Source organism: Sorex fumeus, unplaced genomic scaffold (assembly GCF_029834395.1).
Source record: "Sorex fumeus unplaced genomic scaffold, SorFum_2.1 ptg000045l, whole genome shotgun sequence".
NCBI lineage: Eukaryota > Metazoa > Chordata > Mammalia > Eulipotyphla > Soricidae > Sorex > Sorex fumeus.
In genome coordinates this window covers 19,855,608-19,879,192 of record NW_026606102.1, presented here as the reverse complement: position 1 = coordinate 19,879,192, position 23,585 = coordinate 19,855,608, and the positions used below count along the sequence as shown (strand labels likewise).

The window sequence follows — 23,585 nt, the reverse complement described above, 5'->3', positions numbered from 1 at the left end:
TAGTGAAAGTTATTGTATCTCACCATGGACCCCTAAAGTTCTTGTATGAGAGATTACTAAGATGTTACAGGTTAAGTGTTCATATTTTGTTAATCGAGATTGTTTGCCTTCTACTTTACATTCCATCCAATATGGTGTGCTACTATTAGTTTATCAGTGTTGTAGATTTTGAGGAAGTTTGAGGAAGTTCCAGGAAGTCCAGAATTCTTAATGAGGTTGTACAGCTGGAGTTAAATTTTTGACTGAGTGGAAGCTTTGGGGTCTGTGCATGGCTTCCAGGGCTTCCAGAATACAGGGTAATGGGGGGAGGTAGCCCATCCCAACTCAGTGAAATCCTGGACATTTCAGTCACAAAATCCACATATATGAATTTTTAGCAGATTACTTTCTGAGAGAAGCTTTTCCTGAGACAGTGGATTCTGGCCAGGGGCATGGTGGTGATTGTAAACTGTGAGAGTTTTCTGCTGCTGAAGCTTTCTTTAGGTGGCAACTGGGTGGATTCACACCTCTCCAGGTTCCCCAGACATCTCAGCCTGTGAGGGTGTCTGGAAGAGTCTTCTGCAGGTTGTTGATCTCTTTCAAGATTTATTTGAGTCTCTGGATCATGGCCATAAATTAGTTTACATGGGACAGAGGTGGTTCCAAATGTGGATACTTTTAATGTAATGTATCTTGAATAAGCTCATTAGACATTGTGTTAGCTTGTGGATTTGTATATTCAATCCTTACCCAGGTATGGCAAATTTATGACTATTGTTCCCAGTCCCATGCCCCACCCTGCCCCCTATGTCTCAAGCTCATCAACTAACAATGCTCACCGGCTAACTGGGTCAGTGGTTCAATGCAGTGCAGAAGGATGCAGCGCTGTTCATGACCTCTGTTGCTGGGGTTACCTTGGCAACCCCAGTTATGTTCAACCTTCATACTTTACATGCTCATATGAAAGCTTCATCATGCAGGCAAGGTGGCTCATTAAGTCCTTTTCCAGTCCCTCACCCCTCTCTGGAAGGGGAGGAAAGTGGAACTGAAAGTGCTAAGCTTTTCTTCTGACTTGGTTTTTCTAGTGATCCGTGCATAACTCAGGAACTCACCAGGAGTTACTAAAACAAAAAACACTGCTATCACTTGTAAATTCTGATATTTCAAGAAGTCTGTGTATTAGGAACTGGATGAAATATCAACATTAGAACATAACATGCTATTAGTGCTCTTATCACTTAGGAACTGGAGCAATAGCACAGCGGGTAGAGTATTTGCCTTGCATGAAGCTGATCCGTGTTTGATTCCTCAGTCCCTCTTGGAGAGTCCAGCAAGCTACCAAAAATATCCCGCCCGCACAAAAGAGCCTGGCAAGCTCCCATGGCATATTCGATATGACAAAAACAGTAACAATAAGTTTCAAAATGAAGCGGTACTGGTGCCCACTCAAGCAAATCAATGAACAACGAGAGGACAGTACTACAGTGCTATTACTTAAGAAAAGAATGTTACAAGAAATTTCGAAGATCTGTGCCAGGAATTTGAGGTCAAAACATATGTTACAAGATAGAGTGGGAGAGAGAGAGAGAGGGAGAGAGAGAGCAGGAGTTAGGTAGATATAAAATCTCATGGTACCTCTGTCAAGGGAGAATGTTGGGAACAACATATCCACCCTGCAGAATTTGGTATGTGGGCAGGTGGACGTGGCTATCAAAGAGATCCGAGTAAAAGTCATGAATAATCTTCTCCATTGCCCTTCTGGAAGATGTGATAAATCCATCAGGACATCGGAGGGCAGTTATCTTGGTCTTGTAGTTGGCAAAGAACAGGTGAATGTTGTGAATGCTTTTCCTGGCTTCTGCCGCATCAGCCAGCACTGTTGCTCTTCTCTTTTTGAGGTCCTCCTTTATCGCCTCTCTGCACTGCTTTGCAAGCTCGGATGTTTGTGTGCAGTTGCCTGAGGCTTGCACCAAGAGAAGATAGGCATCTTTTTGTGGCTATCTCTCTCTCTCTCTCTCTCTCTCTCTCTCTCTCTCTCTCTCTCTCTCTCTCTGCATTCCTCGCACAATCATGGATGTGTTGAACCAGTCAGTTGTATTCTTCATCAATGTTGCCAACGACAGAATCTTCCCATGTTGCCACAATAATGCCAAAGAGCTCCCAGTTGGTGGTCGTTCCGGGAGTTCTCTTCATAAACTTTGAAGCCCTTTCTCCCCACTCTGTGAAGTAGAATTTTGCAAGAAGGAGATGGTGGTCTGATCCCGTTTATAATTTTAAGACAACGGCGACATCAGCCAGGCAAAACCATCAATTGAATATGATGTGATCAATTTCATTGTGGAACCGTCCACCGGGAGACTCCTATGTCCAACGTTTAGATTCGGACTTCTGGAACTGTGAGTTACCATGGATGGTCTTGGTCGACATGATGAACTCAGTCTCTCACCCTGTTCGTTTTATTCTAGGTCTAGGCCATGGGTCCCGATGTGGAGTTCTTTGGCTGATCTTCTAGGTCCTATCTTGTCATTAAAATCACTGATAAGATCTTGTAGAAGGTATGGTCTTCTTTATAGAACTTCTCCAGCTCCATGTAGAACTTCTCAATTTCTCCTTCATCATAATTGGATGTTGATGCGTAGACAACAAAGATAGAAATTGCCAGCAGTGAGCCACATCTTTTCAAGTGTAATCATCCGATTCAAGTTGTTAGGCTTTCCAATGAATCAATGCGTATAGCCAAGTTCATGTTGACAAGGACACTGACACCACCGACGCCTCTTTTGTCACATGTTCCAAGGAACAGTTCTTCTCCAGTGTCGAAAATGGTGTGATGTGGTTGATGCCTTCTCATCCCGGTCAGACCAGTGATGTCGTACTTGATCTTTCATGCTTGCACCATCAGGTCCTCGATGGATGCATCCAATGCCAGCATATGTGCATTGAAAATACAGTCATTTTAGTCCTTCTTCATTTCGGCAGCCTAGTTTGGCCTTGAGATTTTATCAGCCTCTCCTTCCTCATCTTTCTTAACTCTGCCATATTGGTGGCTCTTTCAGGGTCAGAAGAATGACACCCATTGTATTTACTGTTTTTGGCATATCAAATACGCTACAGATAGCTTGCCAGGCTGTGCCATGCAGGCGTGATACTCTTGGTAGCTTGCCAGACTCTCCGATAGGGATAGAGGTTTTTAGGGTGGCCTCTAATCGCCCTTGCAGGTGTTTCCATGGTTCAAACCATATTTGAATTCCATCAAAAATGGCGCTGTAATCTTGAAATATGGGTATGAATGTCTTATACGTCATGGTCCAGAAAGTGGCCTGGAGCTTGGTGGCGGCTGGGTAGTGGAGGTAGTGAGAACATTCCCAAAGTTCTCCCTTCCAAAATCCGACACGCCATTTTGTTGGTAAAGAAGTGAACAGCATCTGGCCCAGACAAGATCAGACCTGAACACCTGAAGAACCTTCCATCAGTACTCATCAATATACTGGCTCAGCTCTTCACATGCTACCTGTATGAATGCAAGGTTCCATCCCAGTGGAAAATCAGCAGGACTGTTCTACTGTACAAGAAGGGAGACATCCACAACATTGGCAACTATCGCCCAACCTGCCTATTGTCTATCGTCTACAAACTATTCACTTGAGTCATCCTGAGTAGGATTGGCAGAACACTAGATGAAGGACAATCATGGGAGCAAGCCGGGTTTCAAAAAGGATTCAGCACGATCAACCATGTCCACATGATAACCAAGCTCTTTGATGTTTCCGCTCTGTCTAACGTTCATTGATTTAAAGAAAGTCTTTGATTCTGTTGAGACTGAAGTGGTCATCAAAGCCCTAGCCAAACAAGGCATTAAAACTCAATACATCAGGATCCTATGTGAGCTGTATTATGGATTCACTACCAGGATCTCACCATTCTACAAGGAAGTGATCATTCATGTTAGGAGAGGGGTTCGGCAGGGTGATACCATTTCACCAAAACTCTTCAGTGCCACCCTCAAAAACGTCATGCAACAACTGGAATGGGAAGGAATGGGAGTCAAGATAGACAGCCGGCAACTACACCACCTCCACTTTGCTGACGACATCATTCTAATAACACCAAACATTAGCCAAGCAGCACAAATGCTGGCTGACTTTGACCATGAGTCTGAAAAGGTTGGACTTCAGCTGAATCTCACCAAGACAATGTTTATGAGAAACAGTGTCATTCCTGATGTTCCATTCACTCTCAATAGAACGAACATCTCCGAATGCAACATTTATAGTTGAGAGTTCAACATGACAAATGACCTGGCACCTGAGTTGCGCAGGAGGAAGAGAGTGACTTGGAACACCTTCAAGAGCATCAAAGAAATAGCTAAGAGGATGAAGAACCTCTGGCTCTGGGCACATCTCTTCGATTCCACTGTTCTTCCTGCATTAACATATGCCTCAGAGACCTGGGACCTATGAAAACAGGATGAGAACGCTATTTGGGTCTCCCAAAGAGGAATTGAAAGACCTATGCTTGAAGTATCATGCTTTACTCAAGTGAGAGAAAGAATGCAGAGTTCCAACCTCCATCAACGATTGAGAATCAGGAACACTATCTCATTTGACAATGTGTCAAAAATCAGATGGGCTGGACACGTAATGAGATTTGGAGACGACTGCTGGACTACAGCCTTTACCGACTGGATTCCACGGGACATCAAAAGATTGTGTGGCCGCCCACCTACAAGATGGTCGGACTTCTTTGTCAAGACACTGAACAATCAGTTTGAGGCTCTTCTTGTTCCTGGAGTGAGCAGACACCATTGGGCTACACTAGCATGCGACAGGGATGAATGGAAATGTTAGTGGCACCCACTCCAGCAAATCAATGAGTAATGGGATGTCAAGTGATCAAGTGACCTCTGTCAAAATCAGTTGACTATTAGCATAAAGGGTTTTTTTCTATATTCTCAATTTGTTGCACTGAACTGTGTCTATCCTCATTCAAATATCACACTTTTTCCCCCTCTACAGTTACTTCAAGAGGGTAAAATGGAGAAACTGGAGGAGTTTGTTGAAACGTATCCTTGTGCCTTTCCTTGCTGGGTTGGACCCTTTCAGGCATTTTTCTATATCTATGACCCAGACTATGCAAAGACATTTCTGAGCAGAACAGGTAAGCAAAGGGATAAGTCTCAGAACTTAATTATCCTCATAGAGTGATGTGCATAAAAGCTTTAAGTAATTCTAAAGCAAAGATTAGTATTAGGCCTTGAAGAGACAATGGAAAGAGTATGAAGCAGTTTCATGCCACTCTTGACTACTCTCACTTCTATTCTTATTTGATTTTAAGCCTGTGATCATTAGGTCAGTGTATCATTGGCACTCCCGTATCAACAGGGCTTTTTCACCTATCTTATGACTTCGGGATCGACCATAATAGCCATCTCCAGTTGCTTTGTTGAGCTTAAGTCCTCGGATATTAAAAAGGAGCTCAGCCTCTGCTGGCTCAGTATGTAAACCTGAAGGTTTGATGGCTGATCTACCAACCTAACCTCTTGACTGTGGTCCCAATTTGGTTTTTGTTTTGTGTATATTTTTTCCTGCGTTCACTTTTTCACTTTTGATGCTCACACCACATAGCCCCCCAATCCAATTCATTTCCCAAGATTTTCTGCTGACTATCTCTTGCAACCCATTGAAATATCCATTTGCGTTCCCTGAACTTTGCAAACCTAAGATCTAACGTTCTAATCTTTCACCCCTCTGCCAAAGGTTTCTAGTAAAAACCTTTTGTTAGAAAATAATCTTTTCAGAATCATGTTTGTATGTAACCAACCGTGGTTTGACCCCTGGTTCCACATATGATCTCCTGAGTACGACCAAAAATGACCCCTGAGCAAAGAGCCAGAATAGTCCCTGGACACTGCCAAGTATGGCTCAACTCCCCCATCACCAAAAAAAGAAAAAAAAAAACAACTTTTTTTGTTCAAGTCCTAATGTTTCCCAGCTCTGATTCATCTCATGCTCTCCCTTTCCAGATCAAAGCACCTCCATATTAGAATTCACAAGAACTTCCCCCATAAGATCAAGGAGATGGCTCAGCAGTCAAGAGTACATGCTTTGCAAGACCCAAGTTGGAACCCTGGCACTCCCTACCCTATCCCCAGCACCTCTGTGTGTAGGCTCTAGGTACCTTGTGGGTGACCCTGATGTTACCAGCATCACAGGTTCCAAGCAGCTCTGGCATATCACTAGGAGTGGCCCCCAGAACCCTGAACACTGCTTAGTATGCCTTTAAAAAAAACTGACTGGCAACAGCAACAACAACAAAAATGTCCCCTAACCCCAAGACATTTGTAATTCACTCTCTGGTGTCTGCTGGCCCCTATTCTAATTGATAGTTAATTTGCCTTTCAAAAATATCTCTGCTACCTACTGTTCTGTAAACTTTGTGATCCTTGAGCAATCCTCATTTCAGTTGGAGGAAGTAAAAATCAGGGAGGATTCTGCATTTGTGTGCCAATCTCCTTGCGGGGATGGCTGTTCTCTGGTTCTTAAACCGAAACTCATGGTTTTCCTGGGCCTACCAAGAGCTGGAGGGAATGAGCTCAGAACTCTCGTTAGCTATTTATCTATGATTAGTGCAAACAAATGAAGAGACCCTTCATCAATGTAATACCATTTTTTTTTCTTCTGCTTGACTCTCTGCAGATCCCAAGTCCAAGTCCCTCTACAAGTTCTTGATGCCATGTCTTGGTATGTATGTGCCAATAGTAACCCACTCTCCCATGTGAAGTCCCTTTTCATAGTAGAGCATGCCAAAGAAACTGAAATTAGAATTCAAAAGCTCTCAAGGCAAGTGAAATAGTACGGCAAGTAAGGAGCTTGCGTTGCATGTTGCCAACCCAGGTTTGATCCCTGGCATCCCATATGGTCACCTGAGCACTGAGAGGAGTAATTCCCAAGTGCAGAGCCAGGAGTAACCCCTGAACATCTCCAGGTGTGGCAAAAAAACAAACAAACAAACAAACAAAAGTGTTCAGAGTGTGAAAGATCTAAACCACAAATTAGAGGCTCACAGAGCCCAACTTCCCAGAAAACTTCCACATCAATTTCTCTCCCCAAAGTCTTATTTTCGAGGCAGGAATGTGTAAATCTGTCCTACCTATGACTTTTGCAGGTTCACCCACCACTGACATTCTTTAAATCCTTTTTTCTTTTTTTGTTTGTATCTCTTATTTTTCTTTTTGGAGCTTCTCTATTTCCAAATGTAAAATATTACTTCATAGTACATTTTGGTGGGCTGGAGTGATAGTACAGCGGGTAGGGCATTTTCCTTGCATGCGGCCGACCTGGGTTCGATTCTTCCATCCCTCTCGGAGAGCCCGGCAAGCTGCCGAGAGTATTCTGCCTGCATGTCAGAGCCTGGCAAGCTACCATGGTGTATAAAATATGCCCAAAACAGTAACAAGTATCACAATGTGAGAGAAAAAAATCGATGAACAAGGGGAGGACGGTGCCACAGTGCAGTACATTTTGTTGTTATTTCCTGAACATATAAATGCAGGCTTTTAGTAATTTAATTGTCTTTAAATTAGACAAGGATAAACTCAAATTAAGAGATTTGGATCCAAATATGCTTACATTTCAATCCTGACTCCCACTGGAGAGTTGAATGTGTGGTGTAGGGAGGCCATGAAATCTCTATAAGTCCCATTTCTTCATTTATTAAAATGAGAATGAGAGTTATATCTCAAGGTTATTCTGAGAGTCAAATTAATTTCATTTATATTTTCAGCACTTACTTTAACTGCTGGCATTGTTTCAGCAGAGACCATGTCTCATAAGCCTATCTTGTAAACAAAAATGAATACCTTACATATTAGTAAACTTCAAGGTCCTTCTAATATTAAATCTATAATGATCTGCCTGGTAACAAAATATTGCTTCTATGTTATATCATATGTAAGTGGCAAGGAGGAGAGTGATCCAGGGATAGAGTGGATGTTCTTGTGTGGGTACACATGAAGTTTGTGTTCACACCATATTATAGATTGGAGCAAAGAGGAGGTGAATAAAAAAAAAATCTCCAATAGAGACGTTACTGGGCCCGCTCGAGCAAATGGATGAACAACGGGAGGGCCTTTACCTTTACCTTTACCTTAATAATAGCTAGAGACCAGGCTAGGCATTGTATGTCTGTAACTTTGTTTTATGCGAAAAGCAACATAGTGAAATAGATATTTGTTTATTTGGGTTTGTGAGGAAAGGGCCACACCCAGAGATTCTCAGGACTTATTCTTGACTCTGTTCTCAGGAATCACTCCTGGCAGACTCAGGGGACCATATGGGGTGCCAGGAATCCAACCCGGGTGAGCTGCATGCAAGGCTAACCCCCTGCCCTCTATACTATCTCTCCCACCCTGGGTGTTTTTATCAGATTTTATCACCAAGAAAACCAGTTCTCATAAAGGTTAAATTATTAACTTGATCATTACACATGCCATAACTGGTCATTTAAAGCTTCAGACTTGGGGCTGGAGCAATAGCATAGTGAGTAAGGCATTTACCTTGCACACAGCCAACCCGGGTTCAATTCCCAGCATCCCATATGGTCCCCCGAGCACCACTAGGAGTAATTCCTGAGTGCATGAGCCAGGAGTAACCTCTGTGCATCACCGGGTGTGACCCCAAAAAAAGAGAAAAAAAAGCTTTAGACTCATCAGGTTTCAAAATTTAGGGTCTTTCTCACAATGTAGATCATATTTAAGCATCAAAACTCACTTCCCATTTGATTTCTGAGCACTACTTTGATGGTCTACAGACTTTTATAGCTGCTGGTGTGTCCCTGTCACTCAGCGTTCTGTGTTCCTTGCTTCTCCTTTCTCCTCTCATCTAACGAAATTGCATGAAGTTTTCTAACTTTATTTCTCAAGGAAAAGGACTGGTGAGTCTCAATGGACCTAAGTGGTTCCAGCACCGTTGCCTACTAACTCCTGCATTTGATTTGAACATCTTGAAGTCTTATGTGGAGGTGATGGTTCATTCTACGAACACAATGCTGGTAAGAAAGGCATAAGACTCTTGTTTATTGTAAAATACTTCTGGCAAGAAGGACTAAGGAGGTGGGTCAGTGGCAGGTGATTTAGAGGTGGCTTCTTGCCTTGCATGCTGGAGACCTGAGTTTGAAACTTGGAACCACACATGAAAAAATTAAATACTTCTAGTAGGGAATGTATGATACATTTAGTGGATTGTAAGATTCAACACTAGGTGATTTCTGGAAAGTATGTAAATAGGTATCTCTGTATAATTTTACTATGGTTCTTTGGGTGGTTTTTTTAAAAGAAAATAAAAAGTATGGAGGTCCTTTTTATTATTTGTTTAAATCCTTTCTTCTTTTGTATGCGCCAAACCTAGATTTGGCTTCCAGCACCCCATGTGATTCCCGAACTCTGCCAAGAGTATGCCCAGAGCATAGTGTAACCCAATATCTTCCAATACCTCCCACCCAAAAGATGAAGATCTGGTTCTCTGCCTAAGATATATTTTGAGGTCAAACATCAGCACACAGGTTTCAAGTGGAAAGATCAGATGGTGGTTAGTAAGAAAACCAGAAATAGCTGACAGTTTCAGATTCAGAGAAAACTGTCATTTACCATGGCATTTGAGTTGAACTTGAATATGTGACCAATACGTTTCTAGGAATTCTAAGCAGAGTGAGTTAGCATGAGCAAATATCTGAGATGTTGAATGGACTTGCCTAATGGTCATAGTTGAGGCACAGACCAGGTTCTTTCCAGGTGTGAGCAGAAACTAAACTTTCACCAGAGGGCAAAGAGAAAACACAGAAAAAACCACCCAAGAGAGGTAGTATCAGTTTAAATGAGCAAAGAATTTATAAGGCTTTTAAAAATTAATTAAGTTTTTAATAGGATCACTGTGAGATACACAGTTACAAAGTTGTTCATGATTGGGTTTCAGTCATATAATGTCCCAATACCCATCCCTTCACCGGTGTACATTTTCCACCACCAATGTCACCAGTTTCCCTCCCACCCCTACATCCTCTGCCTCTGTGGCAGGCACTTTTCTTCTCTTTGTTTTGTAGTCACAAGATGAATTCTTCACACACATACCCCCTAACTCCCTGAGAAGTGTTAAAGTCTTACTTAGAAAGACTAACTGGACTCAACAGCACAGGACACATGTCACATTCTCTCAAAACTGTGTCTTTGGTGCAGCTTCTGGGCCCACACATTCAAAGGGAAGGTGGTGAGATGCCTCTGCTGAAATTCTGCGAATTCGTGAAACAGATTGTCATAGTCTTTGATTGCCTTCCCAATATCCTACCCCTCATGGCTGTCTCTTATGATCCCCCATGCTTCCCTCTTCTGCAGCACATCCTAAGCTATCAGCAAAGGGATTCTCTAGCCCAGAAATGGATCATTTTGTGGCTGCCTGTACGCACTGAGGCTGATACCACAGCTATGATACAGGTACCTGCAAGAGAAAAGACAGGTTGAGAGAAAGATTCCTCAAAAAAAGTGACATCTTTCACGGAAAATGTCTCATGATCTGAACTTGGACTTACAACCCCCTGGCTGGAAGATTACTGGGATCTTTCACTCGAGTCTTCGTGTGATTTAACAAAGATAATATTTTAACAGACCCATTCTGTGTAAACACGATTTTCTATTCAAATAATGGCCCAGGCACATCCTTGCAGTAATAAAGTATTCCCAATGCCCATCTTCTTTAGGAAAATAGTTTTTCTCCTTAGAGACATTTCGGTTTTCAGTAATTACTAGGATTTTCTGGCCCTCATTGAAGGCTTATTCAGTGAAATGAGTAAGGCCTTCTGGGTGTGAAAAGAGAGCCTGTCTGGTCATATACAGAAAAACAACTTGTTCCTTCCGGGAAAATCCCTCTAGGAGAGCAGTAGTTCCAGAAACTATTTCTCCTTCAGATTATAGGGTGTTTCTGTTCACTCACACACCTGAGCCCCAAGTCTGAGGAGCATTACAGTATTATCCCCTTATGTTGTCTCTGCCAGTGTCTGATCCATACCTTCCAGTCACAGAAAGATCTCACTCAAATGGCAGCTCACTGGGGAGATGTCCAGAGTTTCCATCTCCTTCGCTAGTGTGTTTGCTTTCTCCAAGGTGGTTTGCTGCTCTCATATCTGTTCCACATATGCCTTTTTTGACCAGATGGCAATAAGGACAGAGGTTCTAAGCTAGATGGTAGCTTTTAAAAGTGCATATTCCAGGGGTCATAGTGGTAGTACAGTTGCCTTGCCAGGCCAATTCAAACCCTGACACCATATATGGTACCCCCAGTCTGCCAGGACCCTTGAACTTAAAGCCAGGGATAATCCCTAATCAACACCAGGTGTGGTTCCAGAAAAAAACCAACATATTTCAAAAATCCCTACAAAATCTGGCTTTTTCTTAACATTCTTACAGGCTGGATTAACTTATACCTTATCAAACATAACTCTTGAGACAATGAGCATTTTCCCACCCAAATTACTCCCTAACTTTATCTTGAAATTCCTGTATCTTGAAATCTTTCTGCATTCACAGCCTATTTCTTTATTTTACACAGATGCTCCAGAAAAGTCTAAGAGTGTGCTAAAGCAGAATCAGGTCTTCATCTGTTAACATTTATGCATTAATGTAATAGACCCATTTTACCGATGTGGGAGTGAGAAAAGGGACTGATCTCAGGTTACTTTTCCATGCCATTCTGTGTACTATGCAAATAACCTCAGAGAAGCACTTGAGGGCCCATTGTTTAACCTCTCTTGAAGGAAAATTGATGGATTTATTGACTGTAAGTCAAAAAAAGACTTTTTAAAACTGCCTGTGGATATAGTAAACAAGCTGAATGAAATAAATATTCCAACAAGCATGTTCTATGGAGCTAGAGGTCATTCCAATTTGAAGGAATGACACAAAGATTTATGGACAAACAACAGCTTAAGAAATTTGTTACTGTGTCTGGCATATCCAATATGCTCGGTAGCTTGCCGGGCTCTCCGAGAGGGGCGGAGGAATCGAACTCGGGTCGGCCATGTTGGCCGCGTGTAAGGCGAACGCCCGAGTTCGATTCCTCCGCCCCTCTCGGAGAGCCCGGCAAGCTACCGAGTATTCGATATGCCAGACACAGTAACAACAAAGTCTCCAATGGAGATGTTACTGGGCCCACTCGAGCAAATCGACGATCAACGGGAGGGCCTTTACCTTTACCTTAAGAAATTTACATCTGTAAAACCAGGTTTGCAAGGATCATTAAATTTTCTTCTTTAAAAACAAGACAAAAATCACAAATATTTATAACTTCTACAAAATGATGGTAATGTCAATGTCTTGAACCCACCAATCAAGAGGAAGAAGGTAGCTTGGGTCAGAAAACTGAACTCAACTTCCTGCCACCTACAAGAAACACAACTGAACAGTCATCATAAACACAGGTTCAAAATAAAAGACAGAAAACAATCTTACAATGCAAAATAATCACTTGAAAAATACTGTAACAGTCATATTTATATTAGAGAACAGAGACTTCAAATTTAAAAGTGTGTAAGGGTCAATACTTAATGATCAAGAGGCCTATAGATCAAAAATCTTTACACTCATAAATGTATATGCACTAAGGTAGATCTACCTAAACATTTTTTTATTTTTTTAATTGAATCACAGTAAGACACACAGTTACAAAGAAGTCCAGACTGGGTTTCAGTTATATAATTCTCCAACATCCATAACTTCGCCAGTGTACATTTCCCACCACCAATGTCCCCAGTTTCTCTCCCACAACTCCCTCCACCACTATGGCAAACATTTCTCTCTGTCTCTGTCTCTGTCTCTGACCTCTGTTTCTCTCTCCCTCTCTCTCTCTCTCTCTCTCTCTCTCTCTCTCTCTCTCTCTCTCTCTCTCTCTCTCTCACACACACACACACACACACACACACACACCACCACCACCACCACCACCACATCCACCACCACACCCTTTTGGGATTATGCACCTCAAAAGAAATGGTGAACAAGCCCACAGAATGGGGAAAATTATTTACCCAATACCCATCTGATAAGGTATTAATATCAAAGATATATAAGGCACTAGTAGAACTTTACAAGAAAAATCCAAATCCTTAAAAATATGGGGAGAAGAAATGAACAGAAACTTCCTCAAAGAAGAATTCAAATGGCCAAAAGGGACATAAAAATGGTATGCATCATTAATCATCAGGGAGATGCAAATAAAAATGAGATATCATCTCACACTACAGAGACTGGCACACATCCAAGAGAACAATAACAACCAGTACTGGCATGGATGTGAGAAGAAAGGTACTCCATTCATTGTTGGTGGGAATACCGACTGGTACAGCCTTTTTGGAGAACAATACGAACATTCCTTAAAAGTGCAATATGAAAAAAAATAGTGTGAGACTAATATCTACAGCCAAGAAAATCAGGGGTCAGGAGGATTGGTCAATGGTTGAAAGTTTTCCACATGGGTGTGGGGAACAAAGGATAGTTATGACAGAAAAGGGACAAGTATGACAATAATAGTTAGAAATGATCACTCTGGACAAGAATTGGGTGTTGAAAGTAGGTAAAGGGATATGCATTATATCCTTTCAATATCTGTATTGCAAGCCATAATGAACACCTAAATTTATAAAGCAATTACTTATAGACTTGACAGAGAATATAAATAGCAACACAATAGTAGCAGGAAATTTTTAGCACTTCTCTCTCACCACTAGATATATCAACCAGGCTAAAAACCAATATGAAGACAATGGTTTTGAAGAAAGAAATTGAAAAGGTGGGCATAATTGACTGATTCAGGAGAAAACCTAACACCTGAATAAACCAATTTATATTGAGGAAACCTAAATGGCTATCAAAATCTCCCCAGAAACAAAACCCTGGGTCCAAATAGGTTTACTACCGATTCCTTCCAACTTTCAAAAAAAAAGGTACTTTCTATCCTTCTCAGACTCTTCCAGAAAGTTAAAGAAACAAGAATTCTACAGTTTTAATTTACCCTACAGATAGCAATATCATTAAAAAATTAGAAACAATATCCCTGATGAATATATATACAAAGATTCTCAACAAAATCTTAGAGAAATAAATCCATCAATTCATTAAAAAGGATAATGCACTATAATTAACTGGAATTTATCCCAGGGATATGTTATTTTAGTTTATGAAAATCCATCAGCATATAAACCATATCAACACAAGGAAAGATAAAATTATATGATATCAATAGATGCACAAAAAGCATTTGACAAAATCCACACTTGTTCATGATGGGTAAAAAAAAAAACCTTCTCTCAAGGGGCAAGAGAGATAGTATGGAAGGCAAGGTATTTGCCTTGCTTGAGGCTGACTCTGGTCCCATCGCCAGTACCCAATATAGTCCCCCAACCCCCACCAGGAGTGATTCCTTAAGCACAGAGAGAGAAATAATCCCTGAGCACAGTTGAGTGTGCTCAAAGAAACTTTTTGTTGTTGTTGTTTTGCTTTTTGGGTCACACACAGAGATGCTCAGAAGTTACTCCTGGCTCTGCACTCAGGAATTACTCCTGGCAGTGCTTGGGGGACCATATGGGATGCTGGGGATCGAACTCAGGTTGGCCACATGCAAGGCAAACACCCTACCTGCTGTGCTAATGCTCCAGTCTGACAAAGAAACTTTTTTTAAGCTCTCTCAATAAAATGGAAAGAGAAGGAAAAGTTTCCTCAGTATAGTGAAACTTAGTTACCATAAACCCACAAGTAACATAATACTCAATAGTGAAAACTTTCCTCTAAGATCATGCACATGACAAGGATTTTCATTCTCACCTTTAATATTCAACATAGTATGGGAAGTCTTTGCCACAGCAATTAGGCAAGAAAAAAATATTAAAAGGATCCAGACTGAAAAAAAAGTGAAACTTTCACAATTTGTAGATTACAAGATTTTATACTTAGGAAACCCTTTATAAAGACTTCCCTCAAAACTCCTTGAAACAATAAAACTGTACCAAATTAAATGAAAGACTATAAAATCAACATGCAGAAATCTACAGCATTTCTATAGGCATACAATGAAGAAGAAAGAAATTCTTTTTTTCCATTAACAATTGTACCCCAATAATTAAGTACCTGGGAAACAAGTTAATAAAGGAGGTGAGAGACATACAAAGAAAACTACTAAAAATAATAAGAAATCGGACTGGAGAGATAGTACAGAGATAGTACATTCCTAAGTCAAAACCAGGAGTAATGCCTGAGCATTGCTGGGTGTGGCCCACCTCCCCAATAAAAGAAAAATAATAAAGACTAGAGAGGAAATAGAACACATTATTCACTCACAAAACTTAACAACAAACAAAAAGCGTCATCAAAAAGTGGAGAGATTAGGGCAGGAGCAGGTAGGACATTTTCCTTGCATGTGGCCCACCTAGGTTTCATCCCAGAATTCCATATTGTCCCCCAAGTCTATCAGGAGTAGTTTATGAGCACAGAGCCAGAAGTAACCCCTGGTGTGCATCACCAGGTGTGGACCAAAAACAAAAATAAAAGAATGGAGAGAACTAAGCAGATATTTTTTTCAATGAAGACATACAGATGTCCAAAAGCTATGTGAAAAATGTTCTTCATCACTTATCAGGGAAATACAACAATAAAACATAGCTTCACAACAGTGAGGTTGTTACACATCAAAAAAAAGGATTAAAAAAACAGGTTCTGGTGAATATGTGGGGGAAAAGAACCTTCATCCACCACTGAAGGGAATATCTAATTCAGTCTCTATGGAAAACAGCATGGAGACATCTCAAAGAAATAAGAACTGGGCTTCCAAATGACCCATTGATTCCACTTCTTGGTATCTATGCCAAGAGGCCAATAATACTATTTTGAAAAGACATTTGCACTATTCTCAATAGCCAAGCTGCAGAAACAACACCCAAGAAGAATTGAATGGATAAAGAAATAGTGGTTTAGAAACATAATGAAATACTACTCAACTATAAGAAGAAATTAAATCATACAATTTCCCACTATGTGAATGGAACAAAGACAATACCATGCTGGGTAAAATCAGAGAGAGAAAGAGAGACAAATATAGGCTGATATTTCTCATATATGAAATGTAAAGAAGCACAGTAAAGGGAATAACAGTCAATTGGAACAAAAATCTAAGAGTCCGCTTATAGAACTGAGTCTGCCAGAAGGATGGGATGGGAGGATGGGAAAGAACCTTGAGACACATTCCTTGGAGGGGTATTGAAATTTTGGCTCTGAGTGTGGTGTTGGAACATTGTTGCCTGAAATTCTATTATTAACAGTATTATTAGTTATGGGGCCTAAATAGAAATCAAAAAAGAAATTGAAATCAAAGCTAAAAAAATGCCTATGGTCAAAGATTTGAGGAGAGTGTCACCAAGCAATTGACAAGGAAACTTGGTAAAAGGCAAACAAAATTGTCTTAAAAATTGTCCTTATACAGAAATAACCAGATTAAATAAATCGATTACAATATTAGGTTTACCATTCTTAAAATTCCTATTCGAAATGTCTTTTCCACAAATCTTCAGCTCCCTACATGCCTTTTGCAAATAAGAATTAGTCCCAACTGGCACACAGAATTCTCAGATTCATCATCTACACTTGTAGAACAGAATTCCAGGAGGAGAATAATGGAGCAAAATAGTTTGCTTTAGGAAACGTGAGGAGGTAGGGGGCGAGATAGGTCTGTGAGGGGTGTTGGTGGGGGAGGGAGAGGCAGAGGCAGAAATAAAGGCAGAGGTAGAAGGCCTAAGCTACTTCACTAAGCACCTTGCCAGGCACCCAGTGTGCTCTTTCTCACCCAGCTTGGTGCATCTGTCCATCCTTCAAACCAAAGAAGCACTTGGCTTAGTTATGAGTGAGTTCTCTGACCTCTGCCAGGTCAGGTCAGGACTGAGTCATTTTCAGATGAAGGCAGCTAATGATGGTGATACTTTTTATCTTGATCTTCTGATCCAGGGTAAGTGGGAGAAAATGTGCAGCACTCCGAACACAACTGTGGAAGTCTTCGAGCACATCAGCCTGATGACTCTGGACATTCTCATGAAATGTGCTTTCAGTCAGGAGACCAACTGCCAGATAAATAGGTCAGCAGGCGGAGGGAAGACAGAAAATAGACTTGTTTCCCTTTATCTAAATCAATTATTGACATAGTATCCTCCCTTTTTTTTTCTAGCACCCAAGATCCTTATGTAAACGCCACATTTGAAGCCAGCAAAATCATCTTTTACCCTTTGTATAGTTTCTTACCTCACCCTGACATAATTTTCAAATTCAGCCCGGAGGGTCATGGCTTACAGGAGATAAGCACCGTGCTGCATCAGTATACAGGTATTTCCCGGGGGCTGAACCTTATCACCACCAAACATGCAAGACCCTCACCTCTAGGTTGTCACCCACCTCTAGGTTAAGCACTCTTAACACAATTTTTAAAAAAGTAAAAGAAACTCAGTTTAAAAATCATTTTATGAAACATATAAGTTGACAGAGGCCAGAGAGATTACCAAGCATGAGACCAACCAGATCCAGGTTCAATCCCTGGAATCCCTATGGTCCCCTGAGCACTGCCAGGACTGATCCCTGAGAGCAGAGCCAGGAGTAAGCCCTGAAAGGTATGGCTCCAAAATCAAAGTAAAACAAAACAATATGCAGGTTAAAATTAATTTAAGGGTTTTTTGAAACCTATGGTATGGTATTTATACTTCAAGTTAAGTGAAATAAATTAGAGAAAGAACAAATACCAGGTAATCTCATTTATCTTTGGTTGATAGAAAAACAAAACAAGAGAACAGATAGACCCAAGTGAAAATGAAACATTTGGCCTTGAATTACAAAACTCAGTTTACCAAAGAGTGTGGGACTGGAAGTAACTGCTAGTGACTTATTCTAAATCTTTTCCTTTCTCCCTCCCTACCCCACCAATTTTTAGTTGCACTTATTTAACTTTTAATTTTTTTGTGGGGGAAGAGTAAGGGAACTCACACTCAGAGGTGCTCAGGATTTACTCTTTGTTCTGCTCTCAGGGATCACCCACAGGATAATATGGGATGCCAGGGATCAAACTCAGGCCACCCATATGCAAGGCAAGCAAGCACCCTGCCTGCTGTACTTAACTCTATGGCCCCTTCACTTCACTTCACTTCACAGAAAAACAAACATTATTTGTACAATAATACATTTATGTACAAACATAAAGTTTCTGCATTTTTTGTCTGTCCCTATCTTTGTCCTTATTTAACAAAGATGCAAAGGTAAATCCATGAAACATCCATCTCCTTTCTTTTTTTAACTTTTTTTTATTTTTGAGTCATACCCAGCAATGCCCAGGGGTTACTCCTCGCTCTGCACTCAGAAATTACTCCTGGGTTGCTGGGGGGACCATATCGAATGCCAGGAACTGAAACCCGGTTGGCCGTGTGCAAGGCAAACGCCCTACCCACTGTACTATTGCTCTGGCCCCTCACCTCCTTTCTTTTAATGATGTTTTTCCAGTATTCTCTTCATTGGATAAATCTCAACCACAAACGTATCTCCTGAACTCCCACATGTTTATAACTGTCTGCTTCATAGTAGACTAGAATTAAAACTTGAAAGACAAATTTTCTGGGTATTATATAATATATATATGTAAATACATATATATCACACGTTGTTTAGTTGAGTCACTTTTTTTTTGCTTTTATTTTTTTTTAATTTTTATTAGTGAAACACCATGAGGTACAGTTGTAGACTTACAAATTTTTGTGCTTGGGTTTCAATTATACAATGATCAAAGGCCCATCCCTCCACCAGTGCCCATTTTCCACCACCACGGATCCCAGTATCCCTCCCACCCCCCATCCCCCCCACCCCACCCTGCCTCTGTGGCAGAGTATTCCCTTTTGTTCTCTCTCTCCTTTTGGGTGTTGTGGTTTGCAAAAGAGGCATTGAGTGGCAATCATGTTTGGTCTATAGTCTACTTTCAGCATGCTTCTCCCATCCTGGGAGGATCCTCCCAACACCCTTTATTTGGTGCTCCCTTCTCTAGCTGAGCTGCCTTTTCCCCTAGCATGTGTGGCTGGCCTCCAAGCCATGGAGCAAAATTTCTGATACTAACCTCGGCCACTCTTGGGTGTTAGTCTCCTATTTGTTACTTTACGTCCCCCAGATGAATGCAATCTTTCTATGTCTATCCCTCTCTTTCTGACTCATTTTGCTTAACACTTTCCATGTAGTACCACTTGTATGTAAATTTCATGACTTCCTCTTTTCTAACAGCTACATAGTACTCTATTGTGTAAATATACCAAAGTTTCTTTAACCAGTCATCTGTTCTTAGGCACTCAGGTTTTTTCCAGATTCTGGTTATTGTAAAGAGTGCTGCAATGAACAAACAAGTGCAGATGCCACTTCGACTAGACTTTTTTGCCTCTCTGGGATATATTCCCAGGAGTGGTATTGCTGGGTCAAATGGGAGCTCAATTTCTAATTTTTTGAGAATCGTTCATACTGTTTTCCGAAGGGCTGAACCAGTCCGCATTCCCACCAGCAGTGAAGGAGGGTCCCTTTCTCGCCACATCCACGTCAGCACTGGTTGCTTTTGTTCTTTTGAATGTGGCCCAGTCTCTGTGGTGTGAAATGATATCTCATTGTTGTTTTGATCTGTATCTCCCTGATGATTAATGATGTAGAGCATTTTCTCATGTGCCTTTTAGCCATTCAGATTTCTTCTTTGAGAAAGTTTCTGTTCATTTCATCACCCCATTTTTTGATGGAGTTGGATGTTTTCTTCTTGTGGAGTTCAACCAGTACCTTGTATATCCTTGATTTTAACCCCTTGTCAGATGTGTATTAGCGAATATCCTTTCCCATTCTGTAGACTGTCTTTGTATTTTGGTCACTGTTTCTTTTGAGGTGCAGAAGTAGTTGAGTTACTTGTAAACGCTCTATAGTTTCCTTGATTTCTTTATTGTCCTTGAGAAATAAGGTGCCAGTCTAATTTTGCTACCCTTAAAATCATTTGGTCTTTTCCTCTAGAGTCCCTGGGGAATTCTTTCTCTGTCTTTAACGTTGATAAAATTTAATAAGATATATACATTTTTTGGCTTTTTGGGTCATACCCAGCGATGCTCAGGGGTTACTCCTGGCTCATGCACTCAGGAATTACCCCTGGCGGTGCTCAGGGAACCACATGGGATGCTGCGAATCAAACCCGGGTTGGCCGCGTACAAGGCAAACACCCTACTCACTGTGCTATCCTTCCAGCCCGAATAAGATCTATATTAAAATTAGTCTGTTTCAACTTTTTAAGGCGAAGTATATGCTATTATTTACATGAAAGTTTTTCCTATTTCCAGAAAGTTTTCTTGGACTCCAGTTTTAAATATTCTTTCCATGTTTTGGGGGTTTTTTGTCTTTTTTTTTTAATTAAATCACTGCGAGGTACAGTTACAAAGCTTTCATGTTCCAGTTTCAGTCATACAACGATTGAACACCCATCCCTTCACCATTGCACATTTTTCACCACCAATGTCCCCAGTATACACCCCCATTCTCTGCCTCCCCCTGTTTCTGTGGCAGACAATCTCCCCCATACTTTCTACCTTGGGGTATTATGGTTTGCAATATAGATACAGAGGCTATCATGTTTGGTCCTTTATCTACTTTCAGCACACATCTCCCATCCCAAACAATCCCTCCAACGATCATTGACTTAGTGATCCCTTCTCTATTCCAGCTGCTTTCTTCCCAACCCCATGAGACAGGCTTTCAATTATGGAGCAATATTCCTGGCCCTTGTGTCTACTGTCCTTGGATGTCAGTCTTAAATTATGAGTACAGTCATTCTATGTCTGTCTCTCTCTTTCTGACTCATTTCAACTTAGCATGATACTCTGCATGACCATCCACTTAAAAGCAAATTTCATGATTTCATCTTTCCTAACAGCTGCATAGTATTCCACTGTGTAGATGTACCAAAGTTTCTTTAACCAGTCATCTGTTCTCAGGCACTCAGTTTGTTTCCAGATTCTGGCTATTGTAAACGGCACTGAAAGGAACATGCAGGTACAGATGTCATTTCTACTGTGCTTTTTTTGCACTCTCGGTATATATTCCCAGAAGTGGTATTGCAGGGTCATATGGAAGTTCATTTTCTAGCTTTTTAAGGAATATCCATATTGTTTTCCAAAAAGGTTGAACCAGTCGGCATTCCCACCAACAATGAGAGTCCCTTTCTCCCCAAATCCGCACCAGAACTGGTTGTTCTTGTTCTATTTGATGTATGCCAGTCTCTGTAGTGTGATATGATGTCTCACTGTTGTTTTGATTTGCATCTCCCTGATGATTAGTGATGTAGAGTATTTTTTCTTGTGCCTTTTGGTCATGTATTTCTTTTTGAAGAAGCTTCTGCTCATTTCTTGTTCCCATTTTTTGATGGGGTTGGAGGTTTTTTTCTTGTACAATTCTACTAGTGTCTTGCATATCCTGGATATTAACCCCCTATCAGATGGGTATTGGGCAAATATTCTTTCCCATTCCTTAGGCTCTCTCTATATTTTGGTCACTGTTTCTTTTGAGGTGCAGAAACTTCTTAGTTTAGTGTAGTCCCATTTGTTTATGTTTTTTTCCACTTGCTTGGTCAGTGGTGTTTCATCCTTACAGATGCTTTTGGCTTCAATGTCATGGAGGGTTCTGCCTACATTTTCCTCCATGTACCTTATGGATTCAGGTCTGATATTAAGGTCTTTAATCCACTTTGATCTGACTTTTATGCCTGGCATTAGACAGAAGTCAGAGTTTGTTTTTTTGCAGGTAGCTATTCAGTTTTCCCAGCATCACTTGTTGATGAGGTTTTCTTTGTTCCACTTCACGTTTCTTGCTTCTTTATCAAAGATTAAGTGATCATATATTCAAGAGTCTGTGACAGAATATTCAACTCTGTTCCATTGACAATGACCTTTCTTAATCTGTTTTCAAGTTCTCTCTTTTTCATTTGATAACTTTTCCATAGCACAGCAGTAGGGCATTTGCCTTACACGCAGCCAACATGGCCGACCCGAGTTCGATTCCTCCGCCCCTCTCGGAGAGCCCGGCAAGCTACTGAGAGTATCTCACCCACACGGCAGAGCCTGGCAAGCTCCCCGTGACGTATTCGATATGCCAGACACAGTAACAACAAAGTCTCCAATGGAGACGTTACTGGGCCCGCTCGAACAAATCAATGAACAACGGGAGGACAGTGACAGTGACAGTGAACTTTTCCATGAAAATGAGACAGACTGAGGGGGGAAAAAGCCTATTTATAGTTCTACCTAGCTCTTAAACACCTTAATTGTGTTGCTTCTCAAGTTATTTAATGTATATTTTTAGTCTGTTGTGTTAGTCTAGAGATTTAAGCAAAGATTGTCAAGTGATGATAAGTTAAAATTTCTGAAAAAATTAAATTTAGTTAGGGGAGAAACAATACAGTGAGTAGGACACCTGCCTTGTACACAGCCAACCCAGGTTTGATCCTCAAAAACCCATATGGATCCCCAAGTGGTCCCTGAGTTCAGAGCCAGGGATAAACTCTGAGCACAGACAGGTGTGGCCCAAAACCAAATAAACAAAAGTTAAATTTATTTAAATATATTTTATCCATTCTAACTTCAGGAAATTAGACAAGATTTGAAGCCCTGGCTTGATCTAAAGTTTGTTTTGACTTTGCTATCATTCTAATAATGGGGAATTATTCTACCTCAGAAAAGGTATTCCAGGATAGAAAGAAATTCCTTAAGGATGAGAAGAATCAGGATAACACTCAGAAGAGGAAATGCCAGGATTTCTTAGATATTCTCCTTTCCACTCAGGTAAATCACTCTAATTTGTGAGTCTCAACATGTATAAGTATGGGTGTGTGGTGGATAAGAGGGGAGACTGAAGCAAAATTGATCAACTCAATTCAATAATGTTTCTATTTATGGGTTGTCTTCACATAACTTGAGGTAAACCTGCAAACTCATCAAAGAGAGGTAAAACTAAATTTTCTGCTAATCTAATAATGTGATTGTCTTAAAGATCATTTTTTCGGGGCTGGCACAGCAGGTAGGGTGTTTGCCTTGCATGCGGCGAACCCAGGTTCGATTCCCAGCCTCCCGTATGCCAGGAGTAATTCCTGAGTGCATGGGCCAGGAGTGACCCCTGTGAATCGCCGGGTGTGACCCAAAAAGCGAAAAAATATTATTTTTTCTTAAATATTTTTCCTAAAACCATTTTAGCTGGGGCCTCCAAAAATCTGCAAACTGACATTAACTACCTCTGCTGTACTTCCTAGGCTGAGAACGTCGAAAGCTTTCCAGATGCTGACCTGCTGTCTGAAGTGAACACGTTTTTACTGGCAGGGCATGACACCACAGTAGGGGGCATCTCTTTGCTCCTCTACCACCTGGCTCTGAATCCTGAGCACCAGGAGAGATGCCGAGAAGAAATCAGGATCGTCCTGGGGAACGGGTCTTCCATCACCTGGTGAGACCTGCATCCCTAAACATTTCATCGTGGTTCTCCTGTGATTTTTTTT

The 23,585-nt window shown here is 41.0% G+C and overlaps 1 protein-coding gene across 1 annotated transcript in view; it reads left to right on the top strand.

Annotated features, from left to right (window-relative positions):
• The window catches only part of LOC130031124 (cytochrome P450 4X1), a 47,871-nt gene that overhangs the window by 14,890 nt on the left and 9,396 nt on the right, over window positions 1-23,585 (top strand). Inside the window, exons 2-8 of the mRNA XM_056122402.1 lie at window positions 4,995-5,136; window positions 6,675-6,719; window positions 8,900-9,027; window positions 17,009-17,136; window positions 17,226-17,380; window positions 22,772-22,878; window positions 23,343-23,533. Of these exons, the coding sequence (XP_055978377.1) occupies window positions 4,995-5,136; window positions 6,675-6,719; window positions 8,900-9,027; window positions 17,009-17,136; window positions 17,226-17,380; window positions 22,772-22,878; window positions 23,343-23,533 (896 nt within the window). The remainder of the gene's footprint in view (window positions 1-4,994; window positions 5,137-6,674; window positions 6,720-8,899; window positions 9,028-17,008; window positions 17,137-17,225; window positions 17,381-22,771; window positions 22,879-23,342; window positions 23,534-23,585) is intronic.